This window comes from Folsomia candida, unplaced genomic scaffold (genome assembly GCF_002217175.1).
Source record: "Folsomia candida strain VU population unplaced genomic scaffold, ASM221717v1 Fcan01_Sc032, whole genome shotgun sequence".
NCBI classification, from domain to species: Eukaryota; Metazoa; Arthropoda; class Collembola; order Entomobryomorpha; family Isotomidae; genus Folsomia; species Folsomia candida.
In genome coordinates this window covers 1,095,499-1,114,387 of record NW_019091224.1, presented here as the reverse complement: position 1 = coordinate 1,114,387, position 18,889 = coordinate 1,095,499, and the positions used below count along the sequence as shown (strand labels likewise).

Sequence of the window (18,889 nt, the reverse complement as noted above, 5' to 3'; positions counted from 1 at the left end):
GTATTGATGTACATAGATATTGCATTTCATTTCGCTAAATTACTTATGCCAAGTAATTTCCCATCGGATATGCATATCTACATAAATATGTACACGTGTCTCTGAATAATTTATCCCCTTTTTACATAATGCATATTCATTAATTTCCTTCGTAACTTACTTCTCGCTTTGCATCCGCTTAGTTCACCAGCGATTTATTCATTTAAATTTTATCCATCTCCAAAAAATATCTATTTCTTGCCTTGTACAAAATACATAAATACATACAATTGGGTGGAGACGAACCTCACCCACCATGTGTCACCTTTCTTTACGGATTGCACAATTTCTTGGTTACTTTCCTCACTCACTGGATCAGGATAATTTATTCTCGCCAAAAAGTAAATGGAGACGATTCCTCCACTTTCTTCCCACCTTTCTCCACTGTCTCATTATTTTCGGAAATATCCTCGGGTACTTCATTTACACAAATATTCTGCACCCTCAAACCAATTTGATGACCGTGGCTGGCCGACAATCCGAGTCTAACAGGCTTTATTCCACTGTTATAATGACGTTGAAAGCATCCTGTCATATTTTTGTCACGTCGTACATAAAAATAGCAATATTTTTTAAATGGGAGGATCTCATGCGATTTTGGGCAGATTTTCAGCAAATAATTAACCTCGCGGATCAGTTGGGTTTGCAAAAATCTGGGCGAAATGAGCCCAAAGTTGGGAAGGATTTTATTGCTTGGATGTTTTTATGCGTCCTGCTCATCGCGGATATGTGGGAGGGTTACTTGCTAAATCCGAACAGAGGGGATGGAGCTGCCAGTAAGTGCAAAAAGAATTGCGAAAGAATATTAATTGGCGTACTCACAAATTCTGAGTCACAATGTTTCTTTCGCATAATATTTACCTCAGACACAGAATTTTCTAATTTCATGATACATATTTGCTACAAGCCTGATTGAATTGGCAGATATGATTTCGCAAATTCCGCAAAACTATATATATAATAATGATCCTGATAATGATCTTGATTTATTTAATATGGATTGCCACAATTTCTGTCCCCTATGATGGAGAGGACGGGTTTAACATACCCAGGTATGGGTCAATTTGCGAAAAAAATTCCTATAATTTTCTAGAAAAAAAGTTTTGCAAAGGTTAAAAAATTTTACAAGGCTTTGCAATTGCAAGTTATATTGTTATTTCTTCAAGATTCGAAATATGCGAAGGGTCGTACCTTACGACCCTTCACGAGTTGCGACTCGTAACTCGTGAGTACGCCCAATGAACTACAATTTTAATCTGAATGTTTTAAACTCGCAGTTTTTACTCGGTGCAAATTATTTTAGAATCTGTCACATGCGTTTTTGTGATTGTCGTCCCATCAACAGTGGGCTACCTCCACGCCATCTTCCCGTTCATGATAACCCATTTTGTATCCTGTTACTTAGAAATTTTGGGCCGTTTAAAGCACACCGTGACAGCCTCGATTGACCTAAAAGCGCAGATTTATACTCAACTGAGGAACCACGTGGCAACCTGCATGCATATTTTCGGGGGTTGCATCGTCCTCGATATGACGCACAGTATTGTGCGAATAATACTGTGTTCCTACTTCTTGGTGGGATTTAGTAATCGTAATTCTCCAGTCGTGCGCGGGGCCATTAATGATGCGGTGACCGTCTTGGCATATTCTTTCCTAATTTGGATGCTTTGCAAGACGGGGTCCCAACTGGAGAATGAGAGTGAAGAAGTAATCGAAAAATTGGATGGGGATAATGACAACTTGCAAATTTTGGATGGGAGAAATATCGAGCTTTGGAATGTAACTGGTCGGAAGTTAAAGCAGATTTTTCTGAAGACCGATTACTTCAAGGTTAATCTGGGTCTGATTGCTCCGGTAATTAATTTGTGGAATTATGTATTATGTAAAGTGCGAATTTTAGCCTGGATTACGTTTTGTTTACAGATTGTGGGAACAGTAACGACCAATTTAATTGTGATGATTCAATTTAAGAAATAAATTTAAGCAAGATTTATACCTAGGTATATGTGATGGAGTTACGATAAAATTTGGGTTGGATCAGCATTATGATAATATGTCACCTACTAAGTACGAAAATTTGGCAAAGTTTTCGAATCTACTGGGTCCGGCAAGATTATAAAATATTGTTTGACAGATCAGTATTCATTACCCCTTTAACAAAACCGCGAAATTTAAATAGTCCCATGCTCCCAACCCTGTCTGAAACAAGTAAATATTTTTTGAAATTTTGAAATTCTCAAAATGGGTCCAAAAATTGATCTCAAAGTGTACCATAGTGTGCAAGCAGTTTGCTAGGCTGGAATCACTCATAAAAAGATAAGAAATCAACTTAAGGGGGAAAGGAATATAATTTCTCAAAGTGCTGTGTCCAAAATAAAGAATTAAAGAATTTTAATTTAATAAAGATTTAAAAACGAATCAGGTCAGACATTTGGCCATGCCACAGCCGCCTAACGTGTACCCCCGAAAAGTTAGAAAACCGACGCTACTCAGAAAAATCAATACTGAAACAAAAATAGAAAATCCTCCCATCCAAAATCGACTGGCAAATAAGTATCACACTTCTCGGCGTTGAATAGGCTGAATTATCCATCAAGATCTGGACAAGAAGACCTTTAGAAAGACCAGGGTTCACGTCCTGACGCCACCTCACAAGGAAACACGGAAGTCCACATCTCGGAAGCTATACCGGAATCACCTGACCGGCGTGCATCACCTGACCGGCGTGCACCTGAATTGTCGTCACATTGGACGAAACATTATTCTTCGTCTAGGATTGCAAACAGAACGAGAAATTTGCTATCTTAAGTCCCGAAATAAGATGGAGAATTATGTGTGTGAAAAATTGAGAAGTTTTCTGACAAGGTGATGATAGTCGGCGCAATGAGTGGTCATGGAACACTCCCTTTGATTCGAGTTCGAGTTCCACATAATGTAAAAATAAATGCGACTTATTATATTGACGAAGTTTTGAAACCACTTCTGGAAGAAGAAATTCCAGAACGATACCACGGCGAGAGCCACAAAGTATTCGTTCATCATGACGCAGCGTCCTCTCATACCGCTCGGATCACCACCCCATACGCAGCCGAATAAAAATAAAAATTTGGAATCACAATTATTCCTAATAAAGACATACCTGTCAAGTCCCCTGATGCATCTCCAATGGATTCTTTTAGCTTTGTAACATTAAAACATGCACTTGTCTGGAGACGAGTCACCACTTTTGATGGACTTTGCAAAGTTTTAGATGAAGAATGGCGCAAAGTGACCCCTGAAATGTGGCGTAAAGTTTCCGATTTTTCGAAACGACGGCTTCGTTCCTTATCAGAAAAGGATGGGGAACACGTGGTAAACACTAAAATAATTCACCGGCGAGTTCTTCAGCCACAAAATTAAGGTCAAACAGTATTCCATAATCTTGCCGTATCTTTAGTATTTATGTACAGAGCCAAACCAGCCCAAGTGTACCACAAATGCTGTTTCCATATTTCCAGGGAGTGAGTGAGAAAGTCGGATTCTGCTGGCCATCCACCACCATCGTGTGGCAGGGCCGGATGAGAATCGTCTCATTTTATTTCTCACTCTCTGCAAAAATTTCATCTCACCAACCAACATCTCGTTTAATTATATATGTAATGCATTCATATGCAACATATATAAATAATTAGATGTTGGTCGCATATTTTGGATTTGTTCACCGGGATTTTGAACTAACTCGTGTGAGATGTTCTGATCTCTCACACGAGGTAGTTCATTTTTCAAACTTCTCCAGTTTTTTAGTTAAAAATTAAAAGTTAAAAATTAAAAATTATATTTATGATTAAATAATTCTTGGACTAATAGCATAGTCGAAACCCAAAGTTGCTCTTCAGATAATCGAAATTAGCTTATCTGAAAAATTGATAAGTGCATTGATAAGCCTCGTAGCGTTAGTTTTCGAATGGATATCGTCATTATAAATTCAGACAAGCTTAAGTTTTGAATTTGGAGCGATTTGGATAAAAAAATTGCTTATCGGAAAATTGATAAGTACATTGATAAGCCTCGTTGTGTTAATTTTTGAATGGATATTGTCATTATAAATTAAGATAATCTTAAATTTTAAGTTTCGAAATTTTTAGCTATTACAATTGTATATTAATATTAAATATTATTTATTAGTACCTACGACTTGGTTCACTAATCTCGCCTAACCTTCTGTATTAGTGGCCATAAGTCTGTTACGGCTCTTGCAATATAAGATGGCCCCCATAGCAACTTTAACCCCAAAAAAGTCAGTGTCCCCACACTTTTACTCCAGACAACAAAAGCTGAAAATGTAGATCTTTTCAAGGAGAAAAATCTGGCATCAGGTTGTCAGAAGTAAAAGTGTTGGGACATTGACTTTTTTGACGATTTATGTGTCGATAAAAAAAGCGCGAATTTTCGAATTTTGAAACTTTTGATGCGTCAAAATGTTCGTATTCATGGGAGAATCCAAACTGCAAATGCAAGTTGGGGTCTAATTCTTTTTGTAATAAATGTACATTAGATTTCTCATTTTCCCCGATTTTCTTCCCCAATTTTTGAATGGGGTGTGGTTGCATTTAATTCTAAAATTTTTGTGAGACATTGATCCCTCCACCCAAAAGTGAATTAAGAATTTTTTAAATGAAATTTGGTGATATGGATGCGAACAGGATTGGTTCACATCTTCTGGTTTGGCTCTACAATCAACCTCTAATTAATTATCACGAATGTTTAGAACCTTATTTATGCTTTACTCGGAAATGTCGCGATTTTTCCCCTTGCCAGCATTTTGGTATAGTACGAGTAATGTTGTTCATATTTATCCGCCTTAATAGGAAAGCTTGTCGAGGTTGGGTTGACGAATGTGGGAATTGTATCCTTGCCGAATGATGATACCTTGCCTAAGTATCAAAAATTATATGTATATTTATTTATGAAAAATTTCTTAAATTCAACAAAGATTTATGTAGAGATCTGATAGGAATAACTGATGCTGGCGGAAAACAGTTGATACAACTGCGCATGCGCGATTTTTAATGTTTTTCTGTCGAATGTGTAGATAAGGTTTGGTTTTGCTCAAAAATATTTTTTCGGATTTTAATTATGGTTAGAAACGAACTAAATCGAAGCGAGAGTAAATAACTAGCAAAATCGAGTTTAGCAGGATTATAAAAATGTGGCCAAACAAGATTCTAAATTGACCTGGTAGCACTTGAAGAAGGAAAATTTTGGTGAACCCCCTATCTGCAGATCCATAAATAGGATCAGGGCTTCTGGAAAAAAAAGTTTTGAACAAAGTCCGATCGTACTCCAAAAATAACGACTAAAACCGCAACAGATCTGATGAGGAATTTTTTTAAAAGTGTCCTTCGATAACCTGTGGTCCTGCTGCTGAGATACTTCAGATAAAAATCAGCTGATTTACACTATTAAAGTGCATGAGTTAGGTATTGGATCCAAGATAAAAAGATTGTCATCAAAATATTCAAACTGTCAAAATCCAACAATTACGAAATCACAAACACGAAAAATACCGTTTTGGTTCATTAAAAAATTCACCAAAACTCCAATTTTGCTACGATTTTCAAAATAATTATATATTCGTGATCCCAGATAGTTGCTTTATCATATTCAATGGCAATCTCAACTTTTGTGAAATTTTGATTTTTCCAAGTCATACATATGTACCCTCGCTCAGGGATTTGAAAATTAAAAAAATTGAAGTTTGACATTGGATATGATATATCATATATTGCAGTACTATAGTACTGCAACATATCCAAAGGGCATCCAGATCGGTGATTCTGTCGGTGACGGGTTGTCCTCCTAACTTCTTAATCAACAGCCTACATAAGTATATCAATGTGTATGAGTTTTGGTAAGATTAGTTAATCTGCGTATAACTTCTATGATACACTTTGGGTGAGGAACACGATGTGATCACCTACAATATTCCGCTACGTATATTTCAACCAACAAATTAAGATTAGCGACATGTTGTTTAATGTCGCTGGACCCCAGTATATATGTAATGAATTGTAGTTTTCGCTAACTCTAAAATTATTTCGTACGCGTATTAATTCCTTCAGTTAAATTGGGATAAAATTTATTTATTCAATTTTTTTAAAAATTATTTTATGTTCTAAATTAATCAAGTGTCTTTTCAACTATCTTAAGCTGGAAATGTCTGTCTGCAACGAAAGTGAAAGTTATTTTCCGTGACCGAAGTGAAAGTAAAGAAAGTAAAGTTTCAAATGGCGCGAAAATTCAAAATAAATTAAATTTAAAATATTAAAGACGAAGTCAACTCACACGGGACACTTTTAGCATGGGTGGAGAGTCCAGGGTACCCACTATGTTTTTTAGAATCTACTAGGACCCTAGATGAAGCATCCATTCATATTTCCGTGTAAAACTCATATTTGGCGCCGTGGCGTGGCGCCACATTCGCCAAATTGGAATGTTTTTAATTTTAAAACCGCCTTAAATTTTGAAATCCTGGAGGGATTTTCAAAATTTTTGACCAAAATCATGGCCATGAGTCGAATTTTCGAATTCTATGAAATTTTTGAAAAGATTAATTTTTCAATTTTTTCGAAAGTTTTGAGATTTTTTAGGCATTGGATTCGTCGACAAGATCGTCAAAATATCTCGAAAAATAAAATTTTTGTATGTTTCATTTTTTCTGAAAATTTTTACCTTTGTGATCATTTTAAGCATAAAATTTTGAAAATCCCACGGAAATTGCAAAAGTTATAGAGGTTTGAAATTGGTCGAAAACGCAGATTTTGAAGTTTGGCGCCACGCCATGGCGTCAAATATGAGTTTTACACGGAAATATGAATGGATCCTTCATCTAGGGTCCTAGTAGATTCTAAAAACATAGTGGGTACCCTGGACTCTCCACCCATGCTAATAGTATACCTGGTCAGACCAGTTACATGTTTTGTTTCTACCAAACAACCCCAGATAACCTTCCTAAGATAACCATCCCCCAGATAACCTCCCTAAGATAACCATCCCCCAGATAACCTCCCTAAGATAACCATCCCCCAGATAACCTCCCTAAGATAACCATCCCCCACATAACCTCCCTCCGATAACGCCCCAAGATAACCTCCCTCCGATAACCACCCCAAAATAACCATGCCCTTAAGTATTCTCCAATTCAATTTTTTGAATTTATTTTATTTTGAATTTTCGCGCCATTCGAAAATTGCTTCCTTTACTTTCACTTCCGTTTCAGAACATTTGCTTTCACTTCCGTTGCCAACATAGACAGCTGTGCTCATAAACAACATGGCCAACGGTGACTCTGATGATGGTCCACCAGTTGTTGTGCGTGCTGTGCTGTGCTGTGCATGCTCATAAGCAACTAGACCAATTGTAACTCCGATGATGGTCCACCAGTTGTTGTGCGTGCTGTGCTGTGCTGTGCTGTGCTGTGCGTGCTGATAAGCACACACGGCAAGTGGTGTACCATCATCAGAGTCACTTTCTGCCATGTTCCTTATAAGCTGGAAATGTCTCTTGGCGACGGAAGTGAAAGCAATTTTGGTGTGACGGAAGTGAAAGTTGGGAAAGTGATTTGATTATGAACTCCTTTGGAAAGTCGATAAGGCACTTCAGACATATCAATTGTAACTGGTTTTGGACCCTGAGCACGAATTTGACATTCAATTTGACCTACGAGGCCCCGGTGACCGTGTGGGGGAGGCTAAGGGTCACACGTGTCGAATACACGTCAGGCGTATCAATTCTGACTGATTTTGAACGCTGAACATGAATTTGATACTCAATTTGACCTTCGACACCCCCTGACCGTGTCGCCGTGGCGGAAGATCACACGTGTCGAATACACGTCAGGCGTATCAATTCTGACTGATTTTGAACGCTGAACATGAATTTGATACTCAATTTGACCTTCGACACCCCCTGACCGTGTCGCCGTGGCGGAAGATCACGCGTGTCGAATACACGTTAGGCGTATCAATTCTGACTGATTTTGAACGCTGAACATGAATTTGATACTCAATTTGACCTTTGACCTTCGACACCCCCTGACCGTGTGGGAGTGGCAGGAGGTCACACGTGTCGAATACACGTCAGGCGTATCAATTCTGACTGATTTTGAACGCTGAACAGGAATTTGATACTCAATTTGACCTTCGACGGACCCGTGACCGCGTGAGCGAGGCTAATTATGAAAAAATGTCTTAAAAGTCCCACAGGATTAGTTTTCATTATGTCTAACTGTTCTTAAATATTTTCCACTTTCACGTTCGTTACACATATCTTTGACTTACGTCTACAACAGAGAGTTTCAGCTAATGAGGCACAGAGGGTATCCGTCCATAAGGGTAGGTGTGGACGTGTCCACCGGCCGGACCTTGGGTCCGGCCGTACCACAGACCGGGGCCGTGAAATCTTGTATGGTCAAAATCAAATAGTTGAACGTGCGCAATATGAATATGAAAAGTACTTATAATTCATAGTTATAATTGCTGATTAAAATTGCAACTTGTGTTGAGCTTTCATTGAGTTTTATTTTGCCCCAACGAAACGCACTTGCGCGAAGTTCTTTGGTGATTTTGGTTATTTGTACCACAAGTTTCTGTTCCAAATATTGAAAAGAAGGCATTGTCGCTAATAATTTATCATTTTCTAATTTTAAGTGCTTGAACAAATTGTTAATTCTAATACCAAAATCGACCATTCGATCCATTGGTGGAGTGGAAAGACTTAAATGTAAGTAAATAAATATTTAGCTGGATTTCTTTTTACTTTAGGAGAAATATAATTCTACATTAATTAAACACGATTATTTTATCTGCGTACAAATCTGATGACGACTTAATAATTAATTAACAAATCAAACTATATTGCAGTTGGTATTTGTTTCTTAAATAATATATTAAGCATTTAGTTAGGTTTGAGTTATTAATTACACTTCATAGATTATTGTGGCAATTTTTAATATAGTTATCAAATTATTTAGATGGGCCGACCCCCCGAAAATCTGAAGCCTGTTGCCGGAAGGAAGGAACCTGGCGGCGCTGAGAAAGAGAGGAAGCGGAAAATGGAGGCCGAACAAAAGTTGAAGGATCAAAAAATTGCAAAAACGTTTTTTAAGCCTAATGAATCCAAATCTACAGAAATTGACTCCACGGAATCAGCTTCTCCATGTAGCGATATCCCTAGTATGTTTGACATACAAATCAATCAATAATCGGTTATCAAATTTATTATTTGACTTGTCGCAGGCAAAAATTTATCAGATACTCTGAAAATTCCTTCGAAAGATGCTGAGAAAACCGCTATTGCAAACTTCAACCCCAATATACATCCCACTCGGCTTGAATTCGACCAATCTGACCCAAGTTCCTGGCCTACTCCACTAACGGGGATGAGCAGAAATTTAATTCTCCTCGACGGTCCTAAGCAGCACATTCTAGAATCTTATCCAAAATTAAATGGCTATCGGTTCTCGCTTAAATACTTGCAAAAGCGAGATTGGTTACTATACAGTGTAACTACTAATAGTTTATTTTGTTATTGTTGTTGTCTATGGGATGGATCAGCAACGTCATTATCCTGGACGAATTTTGGGAACGGCCAATCTGGATTCAACGGATACAAGAATCAATCCATAAGAATTAAGTCCCACGAAGAAACTGCCAGTCACTTCCGTTCGATCCTGAAGTGGAGGGAATATACTACCCTTCAACAGAAGTCCAGATTATTAGACTCATTTTAAGCAAAAGTCATGGATGCGGAGATTTCATTCTGGATTGATGTGCTGACTTCAATTTTGGATGCAATATTATTTCTTGCGAAAAACAAGTTACCATTCATAGGATCTTCTAAAGATATAAATTCCCCAAACTGCGGAAATTTCTTGGCCCTGATTAAGTACACGGCTAAATATAATCCGACGTTGGCCCTTCATATTGCCAGGCTGGAAAAAGGATCACCAAGTTATTTATCGCCACGTATACAGAATGAATTTATTACTACAGCAGGGGAGTCAGTACGAAAATCTATTTATCAAGATGTGAAGAAAAGAAAATATTTTGCCATTATGTTCGACGCCACGCCAGACATTTCTAAGAAAGAACAAGTGTCACAGATAATTCGTACTGTTCACTCTGACGCAATTGATACATACATCGAAGAATCGTTTATCGATTTCGTTCACTGCGAAGGGAAAACCGGCCTGGAAATCTCAAACATGATTATTCAAAAGTTGAAGGAGGATGGTCTACAAATTGAAAACTGCCGCGCCCAGGTTTATGACAATGCGAGTAGTATGTCGGGAATTTATAAAGGGGTTCAGACAAGGATTAAGGAAGTAAACCCTTTGGCAGAATATGTTCCATGCGTCCCACACTCCCTAAACCTTGTAGGCCAGAATGCGATGCAGAAAACCCTGGTGGCAGTACTTTTACTCGGTCAGGTGCAAAATATTTATACCTTTTTTTCCGCTTCTACGAGTCGGTGGAATTTGCTAAAAACCTTCGTCAAGAGAACCCCCAAAAATCAGAACGCAACTCGTTGGTCGTCCAAATCTGATGCAGTGCATATTCTGTTGGAAGAATTTGGCGGAGTAATTAACTGTCTTCAATTTATGATGGATTCCGAAAATACTAACATGCAGACAATCGCCGACGCCCACATTCGCTTCAACGACATCTATAATCATCGTTTTATTCTCGGCCTTATTATTTGGGATAAAATTCTGTATAGAATTAATATTTGCAGTAAGGCTGTCCAATCAATTTCTTGCAATGTGGACTCCGCAACCAAGCATCTTCAATCGTTACTTGACTGGATAAAGCAATTTCAAATTGACGGATGGGAAAAAAGTGTAAAAAAAGCGAGCTCTAAATGTGAAGAAATGGGAATTGAACTGGAATCAGGGTTCAACTATAGAGCAACAAGAAACTCGGTCCCTGCCAGATTTCGAGATCCGGATGAAATTAATTCAGTCCCTCTCTCCAATGTTGAAAAGTTCAAGGTCGAGTTTTTCGACAAAATAATGTATTCCCTGGTAGAAGAATTTGAACAACGATTCAGTGCACTGAGGCAGGTTTGCTCGCATTTCCAATTTCTATGGGGGAAAACCTTAGACGAAGCGAAAGAAGAGGACCTTGCAGATTTGGTCAAGATTCTTGCAGCGAAGTACCCGCAGGATTAGGACGTGGATCGATTATTCCGCGAAGTAGGATTTCTGAAGTCAGCAATTTCAACGTTTCTACCGGAAGATAAAAACGTTAAAGATTGTACAGCACTCGAAGTTCTGAAGATTCTGTCAGAAAATAATTTGGCTTCCCAGTTTGAAAATTGTCACACAGCTTTGAGAATTTTCTTGACATTTCCTGTCAGTGTGGCCTCGAATGAGCGATCATTCTCAAAATTGAAGATAATTAAGAATTATCTTCGCTCGACCATGTCGCAAGAACGTCTCAGCAACTTGTCTATTCTATCGATTGAGAGCGAACGAGCAGATAAGTTATCATTCACAGAAATAATTACTGAGTTTGCGACAAACAAGTGTAGAAGAGTTCCTTTGCTAAAGTCAACCACGCAGGAGATGGATGAGGATAGTTAAGAGCCAACCACCATAACTGTTTTTTGTTATTTATTTCATGAAAATTAGCTAGTGATTCATTATAATACAAAGCTTTAATAATTTTGGGTGACTCAAATTAACCAAATAAATTTCTTCAATTAAAGGAATAACAAAGTTGTGCACAAATGTTTTAAATTGCATTACATGATTTAATTAAATGACCGTGGTGCAAATTTTGGCATCCATTTATATGTATGGATATGTAGTGTATATCTTATATATGTATAAATTAAGATACGTAACATACCGGCCGGACTTTTAGAAATTCCACAGGCCGTACCAATCCCAGGATACCCACTGATGAGGCAATGAAATATTTAAATAAGTCCTGCCTGGCGGGAGACAGGCTTATACGCTAGTTAGTAAATATATTTTACAAATTTGGGGATTAATTTTAGTCAGGTCAACTTTGTTAATATTTAATACGAGTTACACACATGTTGTTTGATATTTTTTCTTATTATGTTTTTGCAGAAACTCCTCGCAAAATTTTTTCATACACAATGCGTTTTAACGTTAGGAATTATTACTTAAATTTTAATGATATTATATATAGTTTAAAGTCATATTCTTATCCAATAGTTTTAAAATTAGTGTTATGACTCATGAGCTCAAATAAAATTTAGGAAACGGTTACTTCAAATCTTTTTTATTGCGTATTGGCGTCTTTAGAGCAGTATATTACGAAGAATATGTGATATCAATCAAGATTATTAAGCAGGTTATTTATAAATGGTCTACTGGAAATCAAATTGTGGAGAAAATAAATTGAAAATAATAATTACTTCTTAAGTCGTATGTACATACTTATACATAATACAAATGACCTAGGATGACACTTGAATATAATTGAATTGTTTGTGCTTTTACATATCTGTACTTTGTTTAGCTTTATTATACTTCGCATCGGTAAAGGTCTGCTAAGCATTCCAAGCATGGTTGAATTTTTAAAAGAAGACACCAATTTTCGAAAACTTGTCAACCATGATCCCTCCTCAGTGACCTCGGAGGGCGTTGGTGAGCGTAAAATTACGGTCAATTTCTCATCTTAAAGGTAAAGCTCAATTAATCTCGAATTTTATGTCACACCATCGCCTTCCGAGGTCACTGAGGAGGGATCATGGTTGACAAGTTTTCAAAACTTGGTGTCTTCTTTTAAAAATTCAACTATAATAGAACCTTTAATAGAATCTTTCAAGGTAGAATCTTTCAAGGTGGTTGCGCTTAAAGAAATCGTGAAGAAATATTCCAAGAAGTGGAAACTTCTGATTAAAATACTCAGCATATTTCCCCTTGCAAAATTTCCCATTCTCTCCAAAGTAACAATCCTCATTTACCTCTTCTTTCTGGCTACTAAAATGTGCCAGTTTATCTCTAATTAGTTCTATGAGCTTGATGCACGACTTGCTGTCATTGCTATAATTTTTTTTCCAACTGGCGGACAATAACGCTACAAAGTTGCTGGACATTTCTTGTTCAAAATCAAATTCAGATCCAGTCTCTTGGAGATGATATTTACTGTACGCTTTGTCCAGGTCTTCTAGTGTTTGCAATTCCTTTACCTTATTGTCTAAGATACCTGCTACATCTTGTACAAATTCCAGAAACTTAAAATTATCCCAATGAAAAGGATGTTTCAAAACAGTTTGAATTGTCGGACGTTCTGTTGGTTCCCTTTTTACCATTTCAAGTACGAGCTTAATCAGTGGGATATCATTATCACTCATTTTTTTCATCATTTTTTTCAAGTCTCCAGGATTTCCAGATAATACATTGTGTGCTCTAAACACAATATTACCAAATAATTTTTCTCCTTGGGAGATACCATAAAAGTAAGTCTGCCCTAAACAGAATATGTCAATGGCAGTTGTGTTTGGAAATTTTATTGGAAGTTTGTCGTCATTGACCTGATTATAATCTTGAAGTACCTCGGGCGCCATCCAATCATAGGTCCCCTTCCCCACTGAATCTGTCTGGTCAGAATTCAGCTCTATGATTCTGCTTATTCCAAAATCACCCAGTTTTGCAAGGTCATTATGGTCATTATTAGCAAATATCATTATGTTAGAGGGCTTGATATCCCTGTGAATAATATTCTTGCCATGCAAAAATTCCAGACCTTGGCTAGCATCATTCAAATATTTTATGCATGACTCTTTTGTCCAGGCAGAGACATTAGGTTTTCCAGTTACAACATCATCTAAAGTTCCCAATGCCAATTCCATTGCTATAAAGTATGCACAATTTTTAGTATCTTCATATCTAGCATAATAACCAACTATGTTAACTAAATCTGGAGTAGTTAATTTCCTCCAAACTTCAAGCTCATTTTCAAATATCTTATAATGATTCTTAGGAATACGCTTAACCGCAGCTTTTCTATCTTGAACCTCATGAAAGCCACCGTATACAATCGATGTTGCACCATTCCCAAGAACGTTATTAGGGTAGTAGACAATGCTATCGCCAGCACGGGAGTAGTCAGGCACAACGTTTATGGTCAAATTTACTTGACGCTTTTTTACTTTTCCTACAGAAAAATAATAATAATAGGAAATTTTATGTCCGACGGATTTGGTTTAGGAGAGAGGATGACGGATACGTTCCATCGCTTTTCGCATCGATTTCACTGAATCAAATAAAATTAATTGTAAATGCAATTGTGGGTACAAGGACAAATGTACCACAACATTTTTTGAATTCTGTGCAACCACACCCCCTATAAAAATAAAGGAAGAAAGTTCGGAAAAATGAGAAAGTCAATGTACATCGTGTAGAACAAGAGTTAGACCTATACTTGCATTTGCAATTTGACTTCCCCTTGGAATATGAACATTTTAATGCATCAAGAGTTTCAAAATTCGAAAATTGGCGGTTTTTTTACATACACAGAAATCCTTAAAAACCGAATGGTACCAGCCATTTACTTCGGACAACCCGATGCCAGATTTTTCTCCTTGGGAACAGCTACATTTTCAGCTTTTGTTGCCCGAAGGGAAACGCTGGTACCATGAGAAATTTGGGGTCAAAGTTTCTGAGGGAGGGACTTATACGGCAAGTGCCGTAACTAACGAGGGCTAGTGATATATCAACACATCATTTTTTTGTATTTTGATAAGCCTACATTTAAGTAACCCAGTATAGTTAATTAAATGAGACGCATGATTGAGTGAGGTTGACAAAGTGCGACGGATACGGCACTGACGCACGAATCCGCGCGATGGTGGTGGATACCCACCAGAACCCAAGTTTAACACTTTGTCTTGCGAAATATGGAAAATGCTTTTGTGGAACACTTCCTCTGGTTTAACTCTTAGATTTATAGTTATTTACGCGATTTTTTAGGCATGATTCGGGTTTATCCCCTCTTGTCTGAGGAACGAATTAAGAGTCTAAAATAAATAATTACATATGCAAATTTACAAAACTAATTAACTTATGAAAAAACTTACCAATTATTTAATGTCACCAGAAATTGTGATGGAAATTACGATGTTTTTTATAATTAGAAATGAAATTATTTGGTGTAATTTAGACATGAACTTATTTGGTGGAATATAACACTTGAACCGGATGGACGAGAAGACTGGGAATATAATGAGTGGATACTGGAGATTAATTTTCATGATTCAATCCATTATTGTACATATGCAGTGGATCCCTATCTAATCTAACTTCAGACCATAATTTTGTAGTAGGAATTAAAGTAGAAATTATATAATATGCATACAAATAAAAATATGTAATTGCCATCGGCTGGTGAATCGACGAATGTAGGATCTACTTGACAATACCAGACATGCACTAATCAGTCAGATAAGAAATTTATGACGATTAATTACAATGGGTTTTTGAGCCATCACTGTTCCAATGTTATCAGAGCGAAATAAATATGAGGCATTACCTAAAATGAGACATCATACTTTCCGTTATGAGTTGAACGTCAGGCACAGTTTGATATACGTGAATGAACCGAATTAACTTTAACAGGTACAAAGCACTACTAAGGGGCGAAATCTCTTTATAGATAAGATTGTTATGTCCGTCCGCCCGTTGGTCTGATAACGTGTGAGCGAAACAAAATTTTTTTAGACTCATAACGTCAAATGGCAAGGGTACTTCGAGGATATGAAATATGGGCTACACATGTCAAGGTCAAAAAAGGTTAAATTGCATATGCATGTAAACCTTAACGGGAATTTAACCCTACTAAAAATTAGTAATTCAATAGTCACCTCCATTTGGACCTGTACGGTAACGAAAGATCATGAAATGGTCACTAAATACATTACATTTCGTACACTCAAAACAAAATTGTACCCAAATCAATTCCGGGCGGTGTCAATATGTGACTTAACCGCATTGGAATTAAATTAACTCGCGCGCGGATATAATATTCATAATTCGTCACCTCAACGGAGTTGTTTGTTAAAATGAGGTAACCGTATCTTCACCACGCTGTTACGATAGTTCGCGCGGGATATAATTTCGGAGATAATATTATTTCCGTGGCCGTTATGTTCGTTATCACTGGAGGACGGTTATGATTTTTTGTGGATATTAACACCACTTTGCTAAGAGTGTATATATGTATGTATGTACCTGTCACAAAGTTCTAAGACGTGTATATTTTAACAGATTTTGACGGGCAAAAACAATGCGATATGCATTTTGACGTATGCCACACCTCCTTTCATCCCTTGATGACATGCGTTGTAACAGTTTATTACATTTTTAATCACAAGTATATACGTAGAATAGAATCATGCTCTTCAAGAAGAACACAACTGAATTGTAATATACATATTTATTTATTATAGAGTGCAGCCCTACTAAGCTAAGGCTTTGGCCGTCTGTCCGTCCTTCCTTTCGTCTGTCCGTTTGTAAGCAGGATAGCGGGAGAACGAATTGATATTATTGAGATATGTTTGCGGAATCATACGTTTGACCTCAGGAGGCGGATAGTATAAACTTTTGGGTCAATCAGACCAGTCCCCCCCCCGCATCCAAGAGGTGTGGTCGCATAATTTTTGGGGGGAATTACTTGATTTACCCTTGTTTCATTGCGTTTGCTAAAATTTATTAAAGCAGCAATCACATTTATGACACATACACATTTATGTAATTCCCACCATCTGGGGATTCGACGTAGGGTCAAAGGATTAGGAAATTACATATTTGCCAGAGTCAGAGCTTATGGAACCGTAATGTCGTTCTGTCCTCCGCCTGACACGATAGAGTCAAAAGGTTGAACCGAATGACATGAAATTTCGGCCATACCTATAAATATTTGGTAAACTTTAGAAACGATTTAGAACATATGTAAAATAGCAGTGGCTCGTAAAGGTGGGTGGGGTATTATATGCCAAACCCGTGGTAAAAATACTAAAATTTGGAACAGAAATTGCGGTTGAAAATCAGAGTTGTTGGCTCAACGTTTATCAGAAACCCATCTGATCGATCGATTTTTCGGATTTTCAGAAATATCCGATCCGACCCGTTTTTTAGATTTTCCAAAATGTCCGATCCAATCGGACGGCCACGGATTACAAAAACGGATATCCGACTCAAATCTGTTTAAGCTGTTTCTATCTTAACTTACATACATATGCGGCAGGCCAAGTAAGCATGTGACATTTACAAATCAATAGCAATTTTCAACCGTGTCAAACGAACATAAAAAAGTGGCGTCAGCCGCATCACACTTTCAAATTCTAAACCACACCCCCTGGCGCTGTGGAGGGTGTTCCGATCGACCAAATTTGCGAACTCGACCGAGAACTAAAATTTAGAAACACAACGGCGAAAACCGCTTTTGATTATGTAGAGGCGTTCTGACATATCCTGCTTACAGACGGACAGACGGACGGACAAAGCGATAGCATAAAGCGGCTGACGCCACTTGATAACTACTAATACTAGCTACTAATTTATTGTGTAATAATTGTATAATCTAACAATTTTTTTTCATCAACGAAATTTATATCTACGTTAGAAATCTTAACTTGACCGTGCTATTGTTCAATAGCACGGTCAAGTTAAGATTTCTACTTACTTAGAAGAAAATTATCGATACATGTAATGTGTATGTGAGCATGTCCAAACTTATTTTTGCTTGTTCGTATTGAGCGTTTCCTGCAAAACGAATTCGATTCGGTATCCGATGACAGTTGTTTATCCAACTCCAAAAATTGCATATTTCAACTCGACCAGACTCTATCCTATCCGATCGGGTTTTCCAACCATCCTATGTTGCCCCGAACGCGTTTATCGTGTATTACAACTTATCACAACGAAAAACCAGTAAAAAATATTCGCTTAAAAATTGTTTATCCAATACGTGTTAAAATTATTTGACGTTGTTCTGGAAAATCTGTTGTGTATTCAAGTACTACCATACATTCTACATATATGCGCCAAATTATTTACAAAGGGAGGTTAAACTACTTGTGCCTAGTAGTGGTAACTCTATGCATGCATGATACGAGCAGTTTTCATATGCATACCTGTGCAGCTTCACTCTTTTACCGCAAAGCGAGGCTTCCTTCACGATGAAGGAGTGAAGGAGAGTGAAGCTGAGTGAGGGATTTGAAAACTTTGATCGAGTGAGTGAAGGAGAGTGAAGCCGTCACGGTGAAGGAATGACAAAATGAAGGGAGTGAACTTCACTTCACTAATCTTTCCCTCCTTCACTGGTGAGTGGTGAGGAAACAATTTGGGAACAATGGAGATGGAACAATTTGGGAGATTTGCATGGGGCTCAATGAGATTTGTCAGAGAAAATGTGAAATTTTATGGGGTAACATGAGATTTGTATGGGACAATACTCGATTAGTAAGGGGCTATGTGAGATTCGCGTGCGGAAATAATTTACTGAAACAATATGATCCAGCAAATGCAAAAAAGCCATTATGGTAGCGCGAGTGAGGGAAAGAACGTGAGTGAGTGAGGGAAAAGAGTGAAGGATTTTTCGCTCAATATAGAAGTGAGTGACGCTTCACGAAGCCTCCCTTCATTTAATGAGGGAGAGTGAGGGATTGTTTCACTCGGGGTGAAAAGAGTGAAGCTGAGTGAAGCTAAACCCATTTGCACAGCTATGTTCATATGTTATGTATGTTGCTTATTCTACATACGTATTGTGAATTTGTGAATCAGTAAAATTCATAAGTACATGCATGATGAATTATTTCAACATCATGTGTTTGC

At 37.5% G+C, this 18,889-nt stretch overlaps 1 protein-coding gene and 2 long non-coding RNA genes across 4 annotated transcripts; 1 reads left to right on the top strand and 2 right to left on the bottom strand.

Moving 5' to 3' along the window:
- The first annotated feature begins 5,803 nt into the window (after positions 1 to 5,803).
- Positions 5,804 to 14,355, top strand: LOC118439228. The gene is made up of 3 exons (XR_004837291.1): positions 5,804 to 5,816; positions 10,079 to 10,081; positions 14,267 to 14,355. It is a non-coding gene; the product is annotated as an uncharacterized LOC118439228 (long non-coding RNA).
- LOC110860417 (serine/threonine-protein kinase/endoribonuclease IRE1) lies at positions 12,317 to 15,355 on the bottom strand. Of its 2 annotated transcripts, none has more exons than XM_035860346.1 (3): positions 15,136 to 15,355; positions 15,017 to 15,075; positions 12,317 to 14,213 (listed from the first exon to the last, which is right to left on the bottom strand). In XM_035860346.1, the coding sequence occupies exons 2-3, from the start codon at positions 15,030 to 15,032 to the stop codon at positions 12,865 to 12,867; spliced, it is 1,365 nt and encodes a 454-aa protein (XP_035716239.1). In that variant the 5' UTR covers positions 15,033 to 15,075; positions 15,136 to 15,355; the 3' UTR covers positions 12,317 to 12,864. The 2 variants fall into 2 exon arrangements, with proteins under 2 accessions (XP_035716239.1, XP_035716240.1); XM_035860347.1 differs by having other exon boundaries at positions 15,017 to 15,055.
- A 1,028-nt stretch (positions 15,356 to 16,383) lies between these two features.
- LOC110860474 lies at positions 16,384 to 18,590 on the bottom strand. Its single transcript, XR_002548966.2, has 3 exons — positions 17,739 to 18,590; positions 16,858 to 16,963; positions 16,384 to 16,755 (listed from the first exon to the last, which is right to left on the bottom strand). It is a non-coding gene; the product is annotated as an uncharacterized LOC110860474 (long non-coding RNA).
- Between the last annotated feature and the right edge of the window lie 299 nt (positions 18,591 to 18,889).